Below are 17514 nucleotides of genomic sequence, written 5' to 3'. Positions count from 1 at the left end.
TGCCCTATCCCATTCAATATCCTCATCGCAATTTACTTTATGCAAAGCTCATGCAGACTGGTTTAACTTGTTTTTAGTAAAAAAAATTTGGTGTTGTGGAACCCTTGTTTTTATTTGAAGTTTTAAGTCACTAACATACACTTTGGAGCATTTGCACTTAATTAAATAGGTTTCAGGTTGGCTGTTGCGTGGTAATTTTGATTTATTTCTAGACGTTAATAGCGTTTTTAGGTTAGCATTTGACTTGAAAACAGTTCTGTAACCAGCTTTTCTGAATATTCTTCTAATTCTGGAAAAGATATTATTGGTATCCATGGTAAAGAAATTGTAGGAAGGTTATTAGAGTTTGATAGAATTTCATTTTTATTTGCTAAACGTTTTTATCGAACGTGATAAGAAATATCTTTAAGCATTTTTTCATCGAACCCATTTTCAGTAAACACTTGAATTAAAAAACTTTTCTCATCTTTTAAATGGTTTTTGCTGCATATTGAATGCTCTGTGTATATATCCGTTGAATATTTCTTTTAAAATTTTGGGATTGTGATGAGAATGAGGTTTGATTTGGATATTGGTTATAGCATCTTTCCTGTAAACCTTGAACTCATATTTTCCATGTGTATTATTAATAACAGTTATATCCAAAAAGTTAATTATCTTATTTTTGTTTTCAACTTCAATAGTATATTTTAGAAAAGGATGTTGCCTATTAAGAATTGTTTGGAACTGCTCCGCTTGCTTTAAGTTAAAAAACCTAGCGTGGCTATCATCTACATATCTGTGAAAGTATTTAATATCAGTTGAAGGAATTGTTGTCATTGCCATTTTTATTGCCTTTTCCTCATGATATTGTAAAAAAGATTCAGCCAAAACAAACATAAAAGGCAATCCAATTCTCCAACTCATGAATCTCACCGTTCCACAAGAAATAAAAACGAAACAAACAAAGTTCAATTAGTTGTTTTGTTTCAGTTAAAGTAAGCTTAGTTGAGTTTTTGTAAGAAACGCTTTTATTTAATTGATCCAAAAGTACTAAAGTTGCTTCTTTTGATGGTATTATTGGGTATAAGTTCACAACCTAACCTAAAAACGCTATTAACGTTTAGAAATAAATCAAAATTACCACGCAACAGCCAACCTGAAACCTATTTAATTAAGTGCAAATGCTCCAAAGTGTATGTTAGTGAATCAAAACTTTAAATAAGAACAAGGGTTCAACAACACCAAAAAATTTTTACTGAAGGCAAGTTAAACCAGTCTGCATTAGCTTTGCATAAAGTAAATTGCAATGAGGATATTGAATGGGATAGGGCAGAAACACTTAAAGTTTAAGGAAAGAGTAAGATCAAGTCAATAAGAAAAAATAAATACGATATTATCATTTGCTTAAAACTTAAAAATTTAAAGTAAGATCTAAAAATAAAAAGTAAATAAATTAATATGCACCATAGAAATAACATAAATAAATTAGTCTACTTCGTAGAAATAACGTAAATAAATTAGCAAACCTTAAAGAGGTAATACCATAATTAAGATAATTAAAAAAAAAAAAAATGTTGATACACTTAGTGACATAATTTTTGTATTAATTATTTTTTGTATTTGAGTTTTAATTAAAATAAACATTTAAAATCGGATATATTAAAATCCATAAGTAAGAATGCCTTTTTTGATTTATTTTTAAACTGCTCTATACTAGTTTTATGTGTATTTACAATTTTGGGAAACATTTTCTACAAGTAAGGTCCACGATAAAGAACTGAATATGAAGTTAGTTTTGAATTATATTTTGGGACAACAAAGTTGTTACTTGAAAATTTTGTTGGATATTTATGAACTATTTTTTCAAAATAGGATTGAAATATTTTAGGAGATAATCCTATATTTGTTTTATACATGAAAATTAAAACTTGGTGTAAGTTGATTTTATATATATTTAATGCTCCAAGTATACGCAGAAGAGGCTCACAAGGTAGAGTTCTATTAGCTCCAAAAATTATTCTGCACGCGTTTTTTTGTTTACAGTACAATTTTTTTAATTTTGTATGGTTTGTACTTGCCCATGCAATATTGCAATAAATAAGTAACAATGAATGAAAGAGAAATATAAACTTTTTAAAGAACTACTGTTTAAAAATGGTTCAGCCCTATACATATTTGCTAAATTTTTTGATATTTTATTTTCAATACTTTTTATATGTAAACTCCAACGTAAATGTTCATCTAAGATTACGCCTAAAAAGTTTACTGAGTTTTCTCTTTTAATGTTAGTGTTATTGATTATTAGATTAGGCAATTTGATGGGAATATTTTTTGATTTATTAACTTTGTGGAACAAAATAAATTTGGTTTTATCCACATTTAGAGAAAGTTTATTACTTTTGAACCACTCATTAACTTTCAATAATTGTTCGTTTGTTGTTTCAAATAGTGTATTAATATCACTGTGGGAATAAAAAAGATTGGAGTCATCCGCAAAAAGAATACAATTTAATAGGTCTGTTGCTAAATTTAAATCATTAATATACACTAGGAACAACAGTGGTCCTAAAATAGAGCCCTGGGGAACCCCACAAGTTACGGCAATCGGAAATGTTTGTTTTTGTTCATAAACTATAAATTGTTTTCTATCGGTCAAATAACTTTTGAACCAAAGTAAATTGTTATTTTTTACACCATAGTGTTCAAGTTTTTTTATTAGTATATTATGATTAACGGTATCGAAATTTTTTGACAGATCAATCAAAAATTCCTACGGTAAAGTAGTTATTACTGAATGCACTTGATATTTGATTTACTAGTTCAATCACTGCATGCTGCGTTGAATTTTTTTTTGAAACCAAATTGTTTTGAATACAGCATGTCGTTTTCTGATAAGTGATTAAAAAGTCTATTGTACATTATTCTCTCACGTAATTTTTAAAAACAAGGTAAAATAGATATTGGCCTATAATTATAGATATTTGAGTCATCTCCGGACTTAAATATAGGCGTGATTCGTGCAACTTTTAGCTTTTCAGGGGACTAGACCTGTTTTAAGTGAAAGATTAAATATGTGAAATAACGAGGGTTCTATTATATTATATACTGATTTTACAACATTAACGTTAATTTTATCAAATCTAGCACTTTTGTTAGTTTTAAGGTAAAAAAAAGGCGGTTTGCAGTTCAATTTAAATTAGGTTCATCCATAACTTTATCGTAATTTTTTAAATAAGATTCAAATGGTGTTGAATTCATAGGAATTTCTAATGCCAAATTCGGACCAGTATTAGTAAAGAAGCTGTTTAGTTTTTTAACAATAATTGATTTATCATAAATTGTGTTTTTATCAATTGTTATTTTTTTTGACAGAATGTTTCTCGCATAATTATTTTTGCCTATTATTTCTTTAATTACACTCCATATTTTTTTAGTGTTTCCGGTGGCTTTACTTAATAGCTTTGCATAATAAAGTTTTTTTGAGTTCCTTTTTGTTTTTTCAAATATATTTATATAAAGTTTTTTTTTTCAAGTACTTATCATATAACTTTTGTTTTCTTTTTGAAGATTTTATTAACCCGTTAGACAACCATGGAGTTAAAACAATTTTGGTTTTTACAATGATTTTTTTTTCAGGAAATGCTTGATCATATTGCTTGCAGAATTGATTTAAAAATAGATCATATGCGTTGTTAACGTCAAGTGACTACAATACCAAATTCCAATCAATGTTGTCTTTTAAAAGACTTTGAAATTTTTTTTACCGAGTTTTCATTGATCTGTCGCCTATATAATGAATATAATGGATTGAGAAGGAATACTGTTAAAAAATATATTGTTAGTAACTAGAAATGTTGGGAAATGATCCGATAAGTCAGTTTTGATTATGACTGTGTAAAGACGGTTATTAAGATGGTTATTAGTTATTATATTATCAAAGAAGCGTAGAAGAGTTGTTAATGACTCTCATTGGCTTGTTTATTGACGGAATTAAATTATTTTGAAGAAGAGTATTTATAAAATTGTTAACATTATTATTGGAAGCATGGCTTAATAGGTCAATGTTAAAACCCCCAACTTAAGTAGGCATGACTTCGGGTTTTATTTATACTTGTTAAGAATGGTTTAAGATGAGTTTTAAATTTTTTTATGCTAATAGATAGAGGTCTATATGTGGCATTTATAATAATTTTTTTGTGTGGTTTTATTTATTAATTCAATGCAAAATGACTCACTATCTTTTTCATTTAGACGCAGAGATTGTGACGTAAATGATAACTAATTGAGTTGTGAACAAAGATAATACCCCCACTAACACCACAACCACGTGATTGATGAACTGATGACTAATTAATTATTTCAAATTGGGCATTTGTTTCACCACGCTTACACCAAGTTTCCGTTAGACAAATTTTAAAATCGTGTTTCAATTCATCCAACAAAAAACCTAAGATTTTCAAAATTTTTATTTAAACTTCGAATATTAATGTTTAAAATTGAAAAACTATTTTTATTTTTTTACTATATTGAGAAGATTCAATAACTGTATAGTATTGGCTTTCAAATATTTTTTGATTAAAGTTATTAGAGTCATTGACGTCACTGACTGCGACATTTTCAACGAGAGATTTAATTATAAAGTTTTTCTCCATTCTAAAGTAACACATATATAAATAAACGCAACATAGTTAATAAAATAGTTAGGAATAGTTAAAAGAAAAGTAATGAACCCTAACTTTTACTGACACGGATTCGGGATTTCTTTTGTTTTCTTAGACACCCACTCGCGTACAACCAGCTTATCATATGATATGTATGCAAATTTTCCAAGCTGCCGCTTAACTTTCATTTTTTCTCTAAGATCTTTTCTAATTAAGTTCGTTTCGAAGCTAAAATCTTCGTTTATGTAGATATTTTCAACCTTTAATTTAGAAGAACTTTTTAAAAATTTCTACCTTATCTTTGCAGTCTAACAGTTTAATAATAATTGTGCGTGGTGTTTTTGCATCTCGGCGTACACTACGATGCGCTCGTTCAATTCTCACTCGACCTGAGAGTCTCCTCAAAAAGTTTAATCACTTTTATTTCACTTTCAGACCATGTTTCAAAAATTTTCAAAAAGCAAATATATACATATATACACAAAAACTTTCATGTCTACAAAATAACATTTTTTTAATTGTAGACATGAAAGTTTTTAATTATCCCGCCGGACCTTCGACCCCTGTATGAGGGGTGTTGACCTCCCTATCTAAATGATGGGTAGTCAGTCCCCCCATACTGAACCCACCTCTGAAATGACTGATGGGTCAAAGGTCCGGGCTTCTTTTTCCGAAGGACTTGATAATCTTCATACGTAAGTTCTAAAAATAAAAATTGATATATTTTTTTCAACTGAATTTAAAAATTTAATTTTAAATGATGGAGCAAAATTATAATTGAAAAATATATTACTTATAATTAAGCAAATATTATAGCAATTGAGAAAGTGTTTTTACCAATTTGTTGCTCTGTTCTTTAGGAACATTGACACACTATAACATAATTTATATATACAATATAATCTGTTGCTTCAAATCTAAAATAGAAAAAACATTTTTAATTTAAATTAAAAAAAAAAGTGAAAAGAAAATCTAGATAATAAAATCAAACTTACTTATTACTTCATTGCTATCTAAAAAAATTAGGACGCTATTATAATGTTTTGAAAGTGTTTTACCTATGTGAAAAACTACCAAATGAAAATTATTCAGTTACCGGATAATAAGGTCGATGAAGCTGAAATGAAAATGATATTTATTGTTTGTTTTTTTATTAAATAAAAAACAGAAAAGTAACAAACCCCAAAATGACAAAAATTATTAAAGTACATTATATAAACATAGAACAAATGTAGTGATAGTGGATTTAATCCAAAAATAAAGATACTTTTAAAAAAAGCTTACTGCTTTTAAATCTACAAAAATTTCCAACTTACATTTTTTTATCTACATTTATCTATAATAAAATATGAATTTATGAGTTACCATTATTTAAAGTTGATCCAGAAGCAACTAAAATAAATTATCAAATAAAAAGTTTATTTATATAATCTTGACGATAATGTTGAAATAAACAATATTTATTGCTTAAAAAGTTAAGTAACAAATGTAATTCAAGTATATTAAAATAAATGTACTATGTAACTTGTTGTGGCTGGTGCAACTGAAGTTATAACTAAATAAAAAACATTAAATAAAAAAGCTATTTTATCTATCTTATCTATTTTATCCTAATGATTATTTTTAAATAAACAATATTTATTGATTCTTTTTAAAATAAAATAAAAGACATTACGATTTGCTGTAAAAGAAAGACATTTCTATTTGCACCAACTGATGATGCTACGAAACCTAAATGACAAAATTTATTAATATATATAAAACATATTCAATGATTTAAAAGAATATTTAAAAGAAGCTTTTAAATCTACAAAATCTAAGTCCTTACTGAGTTCTATCTATCTGTCTGTCTAAAAATAATTAATACCCTAACCCTAGCAGTAAGCAACCCGTAATACGGGTTAGTAATAAATAACAATTTGACTTGATATATTATCTGAAAAATATAAAGTACAAATCATCTATTTGGGCTGCCATTGTCCCGGTTTTTTCGCTGAAGAACGCTATAAAAGTTTTAATTAGTTGTGCTCTCCTCTGTAAAAATTGGAACAACAGCAGCCTTAAGCTTTTATTAGTCTTGGCATTTAGTAAAGACAGCGTAACTTTAAATATTAGGTTGTTTTTAATAACAACAAGCACCAGAGAAGGAAAGCCAAGTATAACTTACCAATACCAAAAGAAGAAGAAAAAGATCATCTCAAACTACAAAAGCATTATTTTACAGATTTATTATTGTATTTTAGAATAAGTAAGTTATAATAAAGGGGAGCATTATTTTCTATATTTATTATTGTGTTCATGAATTAGCACTATAATTAGAATTTATAATTGGTAACTGTGAACAAAAAAAAAAAAGATATGTAGCTTAGCAAATTCTAGTATTCATATTTTGATACTGACTATAGTAAGATTTATACTTAGTCTTAGTTCTAAAGTGTCTTGAGTAAGCAATAATTAACAGAAATCAAGACCACCCAGCACTATATAGTGCCAAGTAATACCACATCTTAGTAAGATCTCTTGACTGGCAAAGATAATCAAATAAAAATTACAAAAATAGTCTAAAGTGGTAAACATATCTTTAAAGTAGTAAACATATCTACAAAAACCTGCAATCCTAATAACATAGATATTATTTGGCAAATAAAAACAAAAACACAATGTTGAATCTTACTTAGTTTTTATCTATAAAACAATTTTATTTAACTACTTAAGGAAAAAAAAAAAAAAAAATAAAAATCAAAATGCCTCATGTTAAGCAATATATCTAAAAAAAAAATCAAATACAATTACTTTAGAACATATATGATATATAAACCTCTAGAATTTAACTCATTAGCTTAACCACTGGTTTACCATTGAGGTCAAAAATATATAACAAAAAATTAAAACAATTTATTACAATTATTATTCAAAATAAAAACCTCTAACAATTTAATTTAGGATATATTAATATCCATATTTTTTTGGCAATGTCAGTTAGTATATTCTTATCTAAAGTAATAAAAAAATGGAACCATTCAAGAACAAATTTAAAAATCTAAATATATATTCGGATACCTTAAAGAAGCATAGCACAACATTCTTTTGGCAACTTCTAACATAATTTTTTTTACTTTCTACTACTTTTTTCTATTTTCTATACCTTTTTTTTTTTATCTAAAGAAAATATACATATAGATACAGAGAAATATAAAATATACTGAAATATACGCAAATTTATGAAAATACACTTACATGTCCACAAATAACAGTCTTAATTCATTTAAAGAAAAGGAAAACAGACTATAAAAATTAGAAAAAATACGAATAACCAACAAAAAAACTAACATTTATTTAAATTTTTATTGTAAAATTAAACAAAGAACAACATCAACTCCACTTGTAACTAAAATTGTATCAGTTCTAATCGCCTTTTAGACCTTGCTTGAAAGACCACACAGAGTAAAGAAATGCTTTTAGAAAAGCCTAGAAAGTTCTTTATTAAAAACCAAAGTGAAAATCAGCACTACTATTAAATTAGCGTATTCATATTAAGATTAAATATAGAAAAACAAACATATAATAACACAATTGTATCCTAAACCACAATTCATTCATGCAAGAGAAATTATTATACATTTATTGAAAATCTAGAAACATTTTTTTCAAAGAGCAAAGGTTTTAACAACACTATAGATAAATTTTATTTATAACAAAATATTGTCATGGCTTTTATTCCAATTATTAAAAGCATGAGAAAGCATGAAACTACTCATAAATATCTTTTAACGCTAGACCCTATCTAAGAATTATAGTAACTTATATTTTCAATATTAACATCTATAACACAAAGCTTTAAATTTAAAAGTACAATTTAAAAAAAGATTACAATAAACTAAATACTTAATAAAATTTTAAAAAGATTTTATATAACCTATCATTTCAAAGACAACTACCACCGACCTAATGTCTACTTAAACATTTTTAACTCGTACCATAAAAGGTCATGACTTTATGGGTTGCCTACTGCTAGACTACACTTAGACCTAGAAAAGCAGTAACACCGCTTGACTGGTAAGATTGACGAATCTTGCTCTAGATCTAGATCTCAAATATATTGTGTTTTGTAGTTATACTAACTATAAAACACAATATTTTTTTTTTAATTTTATATAACATATAAAAACACCTCATTTAACAATCATGTACACATTAGATAAAATATATTTCATACTATTATAAAAACATTTATATAAACACAGTTATCAAACAACTATATAACATATATCATCACATACACGTATTTATCAAAAACATATATGCAAACCTTTAACAACTATAAAACAACATTTATTAGCATTAATTATTTTTAATGTAACAAAGAATGCAGACTACAATTCACAACATTGGAAGGAAAAGATGAAACTATTTAAGAAAATCAAAAATTTATAATAAACAAAATTAAAAAAACCTTAAAATGAAGCATAACACAAAATTATTTTGAAAAATTCCAGAAGAATTTTTTTTAATTTTTCTATTCCTTATTATTTTTCTTAAAAATATAAAATATACAATATAGATAGAGAGAAATATAAAATAGGTTGAAATAAATTTTCAAAAATAACAATTATTTTATAAAAAAATTATTATTTAAGATTTTTTTGAAATTATTATTAAAAAAAATAATCTTTTTCCATTTTTAATTTAAAAAGTCATTTCTTCTGCAATAAACTATAAAATAACAAATTTTTTTTAATATAATTGTTATTTTTGAAATTTTTATAAAATTTTGCTTCTTTTGAGACCCAACATGACATACTTTTGAAAAACTTTTTTTTTACATAATATTAGGGACCCATTAAAATTTTAAAGGTCTTGAGGAACCTCAAGATAATTTCCTAGAGCATTGATATTTTTCCAGAGTATTTCTGAAATGAATAGACAACTTTTGCACACCCAGGCTAAAGGAATGGTAAAAAAAATTAAAGTTCACTCCATCCTAGTAACTATGCGCACTAATAAAATTCATTAGCGTATTAATATTTATAATCGTAATAATCAATAGCGTAATAATCAATAGCGTAATAATCAATAGCGTAATAATCAATAGCGTAATAATCAATAGCGTAATAATCAAGCGTAATAATCAATAGCGTATTAATATTAATTGCGTATTAAAGAGGAAAAAACAAGCCTTCAACAACTTTCGATATATGTACTTTTAACTGTCAGGGACTTAAGTCAAACATTGAATTTACAAAGTCACTTATACAATCTTATGATATAACGTTTTTATGTGAACATTGGATATCTAAACTTGAATACTCCATAATAAGAGATTTATTTAATAAAACACACTCCATTTATTTCCATCAGTCTAATAAACATGTAAAAGGTCGACCATTTGGCGGAAGTCGCGCTTCATACGAAGAAATCAATTCCAAAATATTAGAGTACTTTACGAGGATGACCATATTTTAGCAATAAATTTCGAAAAAAATGAACTTAATATTATAGTTATTGGAATATACCTCTCCCTATCGCGGAACAGCCTCTCATCATTGGAAGAATACAAAAGTCAACTAGATATCGTCAAGAATTAATTAATAGTTACGAAGGTAACGGTAATATAATTATAGCCGGTGATTTCCAATCTTTTCCACACCAAATATATGACTTATTTGAAAGATCGAATTCCAAAAGAAACAGTCATTCTGTCCACTTATCTGAATTTTTAAAAGCAAATCAATTAGAACTAGTAGATGTAACTAAAGGTTCTGGCCCTAATTATACATATCGGCACCAGACGCTACCGAATTCGTCATATATTGATCACGTCGCCGTACCAAAATATACAAATTTCCTAAGTCTAAAATGCATTGTTCATCCTGAGTGCTCAAATAACTTAAGCGATCATTTACCGCTTTCAATATCAGTTGAAGTTGAAGGAAGCACACTAAATACAATACCACAATAGAAGAAGATACTAATATTCCTAGCTACGCTTGGAACGATTCTAACTTTATAAATTCATATAATGATCATTTAACCAATTGCTTTAACTATCTTAATTTTACTGATAATTATGAATACGACCTTATTCAAATCTATAAAATAATTGCTGGCAGCGCTCAAATAGCTTTTAAGGAAACTTTAAAAAGTAAAAAGCAATGTTTGTATTAAAATCTGGGTGGACACCTGAATTAAGTTGTTCTAAAACTATTCTTTCAATTCATTTCAACAAATGGGGGGATTCTGGTTTTTTAAAAGATTTAAACTCCGTAACTTTCAATCGTTACTTAATGGCTCGTAAAAGCTTTCGCAACGCCGTCAAGTTGGCTCAAAATAATAAAATTTGCGCACAGTATGCTAAAATTGAAAAGTTACAAAATATTAGACCAAAAAACTTTTGGAATGCTTTTAGATGTTTAAACAAATACATAAATTCTAGATTATTTACCATAAATAATAAAAAAGACAAAGAATCCTTTACTTCAGAATTAGCAAACCACTTCGAAAAAGTACTGAATACTTCAAAAATAACACATCGTAATGGAAATCATCAGAGAATTCCCCCGTGTACAAAACATGATGATGTTATAATAACTGAAGAAAATATAATTAGGGCTATTTCGAACCTAAAATTTAAAAAATCTCCTGACTCTTTCGGTATCTCAGCAGAACATTTGAAATACGCAAATTGTGATACTTTAACAAAATGGCTCATCAAATTTTTTAATTATTCCATTAATTATGGATGGACACCATTATCAATGTCGACGTCTATTAATTCAACCCTTGTTAAATCGTATAAAAAATCTTTAGATAGCCCGAACAATTATCGCGGTATTAGCATTATACCAATTTTTACAAAGGTTCTAGAATACCTAATCCTTATTATATGTCCTGATATTAGAGATACTCACCCCTTACAATTTGGATTTAATGCTAACTGTTCAACGCTACATGTTGAATTTCTAATTAGCGAAACAATTAAACATTACAATAGCAACAATTCACCTGTATACATATGCTTCTTTAGATGTAGAAAAAGCTTTTGATAGCTGCAACTGGAATATCCTATTTGATAAATTATATTTCGATAAAAAATTACCACTCTGTATAGTTAACACTATCTCTTCGTTATATAACAATAGTAGTGCAACAGTCTCATATCAAGGTTGTAAATCAAATTCCTTTCTTCTAAAGCAAGGAGTAAGACAAGGATCGATTCTTTCACCTCACCTATACAATATTTACACTGAAAGTCTTCTTGAAACTAATACAAATCAAGGTATTGTTGGCACATCGATATATGGTAACTTCACTGGTGTGGTGGCATATGCGGATGATATCATACATTTAAGCTCTACCCTCAATGGTCTCAAAAGCTGATAAAAACATGCAATATTTACAGTAATTTAAATTGTATTAAAATAAATGCCGAAAAAACTGAATTCTTGATTTCAGGTAAAGCACAAATACAAACCAATGACTATAACGATATCTAGCAAGATAAATCTTCAGAATAAACTTAGACATCTGGGATTCACTTGGGATACTAAACATTCAACTTTTGCTTCACTCAATAATACAAATGTTGATGAAAAAATTTCAAACTTTAGAGCTGTTGTTCAAACTCTTATTCAATCTGGAATCCGGTTTGCCCACCCAAGTTCTATTTCTTATATATATAAATTATTGGCAGTCCCTACCTTAACTTATGGTATAGAGATATGTGAAAATAATTCTGATTTGATGAAAAAGCTAGATGTAATTGGAAGGAGTGCACTAAAATCGCTTTTAAATGTTTCAAAACACAGTAAGAACTATACAAATTCGCTATTTAAAATCCAGGAAATTTCAAAAAGTATTCAACAAAATAAATTAAACTTGTTTCTTCGTCTTCTTAATAATAAAACAACTTCAGACATTATCTTTTCACAACTGAAACGCCCCTTATTTAAACATTCGTTTGTTGGCGATATTCAGGACCTATGCCGTTTTCGGATGCTAAATTTTCAAAACTTAAGTCAAAATAAAAAGAAGATAAAAATAGCACTTTCTAAAAGTGAAATTCCCTCCGAAGTTGAACAAACTTTGAAACATGCAATAGAGTGCTGGAATGCGAAAAAGCAAAGAGGAATTTTTAAACAAATAAGAAATAACTTTCTTATTTTTCTTTTTTACCTTGTAAATTACATTGGGTGTTAAATAAATGAAATAATAATAATAATAATTTAGATTATGTACTGATGATGCCGGTGTAATGTGATTACTTTACTCCGTTAAAATTTTATTGCGCAGTAAAATTTTAACATTTAAAATTTACTGCGCAGTAAAATTACAACGTTAAAAATTTACTGCGCTTGTTATTTTATTACCGTCAATAAGTAAAGAAGTAATGTTAAAGTTTGTGGGAGGCGCGGGTAAAAATATACATGTTTTATATTTGGCTATATTTATATACTTATATTTGACATGTTATATATTTATAGTTGGCTGGATGAGTCTTTCTTTTAAGTACCATCAAACTTACTTACAGACTAAGTAAAGTCAATTAGTTGGAATGTTAGCCAAGATCAGACATTTCGTAAATTTTGAAACACTTATGAGTATTTATCATGCCATATTTGGATCGCACCTTAGGTATGCGTGTCAGATTTGGGGTAAAAAAAAAAGTCCGGTAAACCAGCTAGTTTCACTTCAAAACAAAGCCCTTAAAATTATTCACTTTCAAAATTTCTTATTTGACAATGTTTCTTTACTGTACAAATTGTCTAAAATTCTAAGGCTTAACGACAATATTATGTCCCTAGACGACTGATCTTACAGTCCTATAGGTTGAGTTGCACAAGTCCCTGCAAGACCTATAAGAATCTTTTTGAAGGATCTTGTAAGATTTTAAGGAATTCTTGCAGGATAAGGTAAGATCAAAAGTATATTTCAAAAGACCTTGAAGGATCACAATAAGATTCTTATAGGATGCTGTAGGCTAATTTTAGATTCGTATATAGGGCTGCAAATCCTGGCTCGTGTTCGTGAACGGCTCAACAAGAGCTCGTTCATGTTCGGCTCGAATGATAAACGAGCCGGGCTTGAACAAAAAATTAGGCTCGTTTATTAAACGAGCCGAGCTTGAACATCATAGGCTCGAATATATATATATATATATATATATATATATATATATATATATATATATATATATATATATATATATATATATATATTTATCCAATGCAATGAGAGCAAGACTTATATTTGTGAAAATGTAATTTGAACTATTAGAGTGCAGTGTTTAATAGGAATTATCATGTTTGTGAGAGTTTACATTATGTTTGAACTTAGAACATCAAGTTCGAACATTGAACTATTAGTTTTAACTTTTATTTTGAACTATTAGATTTGTGGGATCTTATTTCATTATGTTGTTTATTTGCATGTTTAATAGACTGTAGGATTGTTTATGTTGTTTGTTGACTTGCATTATTTACAGACGAGCCTTTAACGAACAAGTTTTTTTTGACTAAATGGCTTTAAACTAACAGGTTACAATAATTATTTCGAGTTTTAAACCAGTCGAGCTCGAGCAACATGTAAAACGAGCCGAGCCTAAACAATACTAATCCTTAACGAGCCGAGCTCGAACAAAGAATCTCATGTTCGAAACGAGCTCGAGCCGAGCCTGAACGCTCCTAATATGTAAACGAGCCAAGCCGAGCCCTGGCAAGCTTGGCTCGTTCGGCTCGATTTACAGGCCTACATTTAGGGAACCATTTGTAGAGTTCACTGCTTAACATTTTGACAAATGATTCAGCACCTCTTGATAACGACAAAGAAAGTTTCTTTTGACATGTGGTTTGAATGTCATATAAAAACTCTGTATATGGTTGACATAACTCTGTTGATGGTTGGGTAGATGTCAGCAGACAAGGCCGCAGATACTTCTGCTACACGTAACATTACATCCAGATACTCCTCAAAGAGCTCAAAATCTTCTTCTGTTGGGATGATCTCTGCCATATTGCCATTATCTCGTCCTGGATTGTCCCAAATGCTGGAAAGTGTTCGGCGCATTTTCATCACACTTTCAATCATCATGGTGCATAATTCCAACGAGTTGCTACTGGGGTAATGATTTTGGGCAAGGTTTCACCATCATCTAAAAAAGAGAAAAAAATATATATATTTACTAATTCTAGTTGAAATAATGTTTTCTTTATACAATTTTACCGTTCAAACAATATTCCTTAGAAATACTGTAACTTTATTATTCAACACTTCTTTGCCAATATATAATATAAAAATTGTGCTCATACCTGACAAATGATCAAGGTCATCTTTGTCCATAGCAATTTCTTTTTGAATCCTTTGCTTTGCAAGAGTTGACTATGTATATTTTTAGTGCAAAGTGCAGTACAGCGTTTAACTGCACTATTTATCTCTGGACAAGCTGTAACTGCTCTAGAAATTGCAAGATTGACAAATGATCAGAGCATGGAAGAGATCGATGAATGATGTTGCTGCGTTGCATTCCATTCTTCATATTGGCAGCTGAATCATGGACAGCAACAAGTTCCAGATTCTCCACATGGGGAACTTCCTTTAACAACTGCTCAATTTTTTTTGCAATGGCCTCACCAGTGTGGCAACCTGAAACAATTTTGGTAAATTGAAAGAATCTGTTTCTGTTTAAACAACCTTTCACAACAAAAGCCAAAAAAGCTTTTAAATATTACATGAAACATCAGAATTTTAAAAATTTTAAGTCATAAAAGGAAACCATAGAAAGTTTTACATTAAAAAAAATCATAATTTTTGTTCTAAGACAAAGATGTAAAGTAAAAAAGTCTAATATTAGCATAAATTTACCTGTAAAATATGAAGCATTCATAACGAACTTTTGCAGCTTCCATGACTTATTGATGAAATGAGTGGTCAAAGATTGATAAGAATCATTTGACCTTGATGCCCAGATATCAGCTGAGACTGCAATTGCACTGCAGTGATGTAACTCATCTGCAAAAACCTTGTCAACAGCAAATTTCACATTCTCATACAACAGTGGAAGCTCGAATCTACTAAATGTTGTAGGTTTCTCTGCAGTGTGGGGGTCTGCAAACTGGAAAAGGTTCTTTGTACCATGCGTGTTGACAAGATTGAAGGCCAGTTGTTTCTTGCAAGGAACTTCATTCCGAGATCCCATCTCAGTTGTTTGCTGTCATTGGTTTTATACTTGGTGAAAGCACTGTAAAAGTATCAAAAAATAATTGAAAAGTTGACTCACTCAGGAAAATATAAGGCAATCCTACAGGTTAAATTACTTTACAGATAAAGCACTCATCCATCTCTTAATAATCGTTTTAATCATTTTTTAAAATTGGAAATTTACTGCAGGGTCTGTTGTGTTTCTTGTTCAGATGAATCATCTGGAAATTTCTGGCTGGGTAATTTTCGTTTCTGGACGTGAGTTTTCACAAAGCTGTTCTTCAACCATCTAATTTCTTCAAATTATTCTTCTGCACTTCTTTTGACTAAGACTTTAGAAACATCTTTGAAGATTTGAGGATGCATAACCTTAAATATGTTTCAGCATCCCAGATGTATTAGAGTTTTTGATGGAAAATGTTTTAAAGCATTTCTTACACTTTGCTGTAGCCACTTCACCAGCTTCTTGACATGTTCAAGGTCTCCCCACAAAATTCCACGAGGACGAGGCATGTTTCTTTGAAATAAAATACTGAGACAATTCAATTTTTGCGTTTAAATTTGGCTAGCTACAGAACGGAAATAGATGCAATGTTATTAAAAAAAGCATGAGCAATTCTATTTAACTTAGTTATTATATATTTATTTAGTTATTTAGATTATTATATATTCTTGCTTATGTGCACCGAACTAACTCTAATGTTTAAAAACATAAGAATCACAAAAATAAATATATATATAAATAGATTATTATATATTTTTGCTTATGTGCACCGAACTAAAACTCTAATGTTTAAAAACATAAGAATCACAAAAATAAATAATATAAAAGATAATTAATTTACATGTCATTATGTTATTTATTATAATTTTAAAAAAATGTTTTATTTACTTATTTAAACCCTGAATTTAAAATTCTAAACTTAATTTTTACGTTCTTAATTTAATGATTTTGCATTGCTGCGCTTCAAGTCTTCAAAAATGCGATGGCAGTTTTTGCGAACTTAAAACTATTTAAAATACGGCAATACGCATAAAAATAAGAGTAAAAATTTGGACAATCTAAAACACTCCTTCAATTGAACGCGTAGTAATTAAACTGCAATGCTAAAATATTTTTTGTGACGTCACATTCAACTAACCTCCTCCCTCTTCTTGTCATAAAATTTTGCTTCCCCTCCCCTGCCCCCCTACCAATTAGCGTGACGGTAACTCGATTGATGACCCCTTAGTACAAGGTTAAATTTGTGAACTCATCTTAGAAATCTTTCAGGTTGATTAGTCTAGTCTTGATTTAGAAAATACCAAGAAAAGTCTTGCTATTTCTTGAATTACTAGTTATTCTTGAAGGTTGGTCTTGATTCATTCAAAACTTTTCAAGACAAGACTGAAATGGTCTTGTCTCGTCTTGTCTTGCCAAAATGAGTTTAACAAGACTTTTCATTTCAAGACGCAGACCCTTAATAAAAACTATCAAAAAATGTCTTCAGTTAAATTATGCTGTTCCAAAATTGAATAGTGATTTTAATCTACTAATGCATATTTGAATATATTATGCAAATATGCATTAGTAGCTTAAAATGCTTATAAGAATAACATCTTCAGCATCAAGATTCCTTTTCTTGGCAGGTGTTAATTCTACAAAAAAAAAAAAAAAAACATTTGATAAGATAATAGA

The 17514-nt window shown here is 28.6% G+C and overlaps 1 protein-coding gene across 1 annotated transcript; it reads right to left on the bottom strand.

Moving 5' to 3' along the window:
• Positions 1-462: 462 nt before the first annotated feature.
• On the bottom strand, positions 463-906 carry LOC136091734 (uncharacterized). Its single transcript, XM_065819441.1, has one exon. It carries the CDS (start codon positions 904-906, stop codon positions 463-465), a length of 444 nt encoding a protein of 147 aa, XP_065675513.1.
• Positions 907-17514: the final 16608 nt, after the last annotated feature.

The sequence above is a fragment of the Hydra vulgaris genome, chromosome 15 (genome assembly GCF_038396675.1).
Source record: "Hydra vulgaris chromosome 15, alternate assembly HydraT2T_AEP".
Lineage (NCBI taxonomy): Eukaryota > Metazoa > Cnidaria > Hydrozoa > Anthoathecata > Hydridae > Hydra > Hydra vulgaris.
This window is presented reverse-complemented; position numbering and strand designations above follow the sequence as displayed.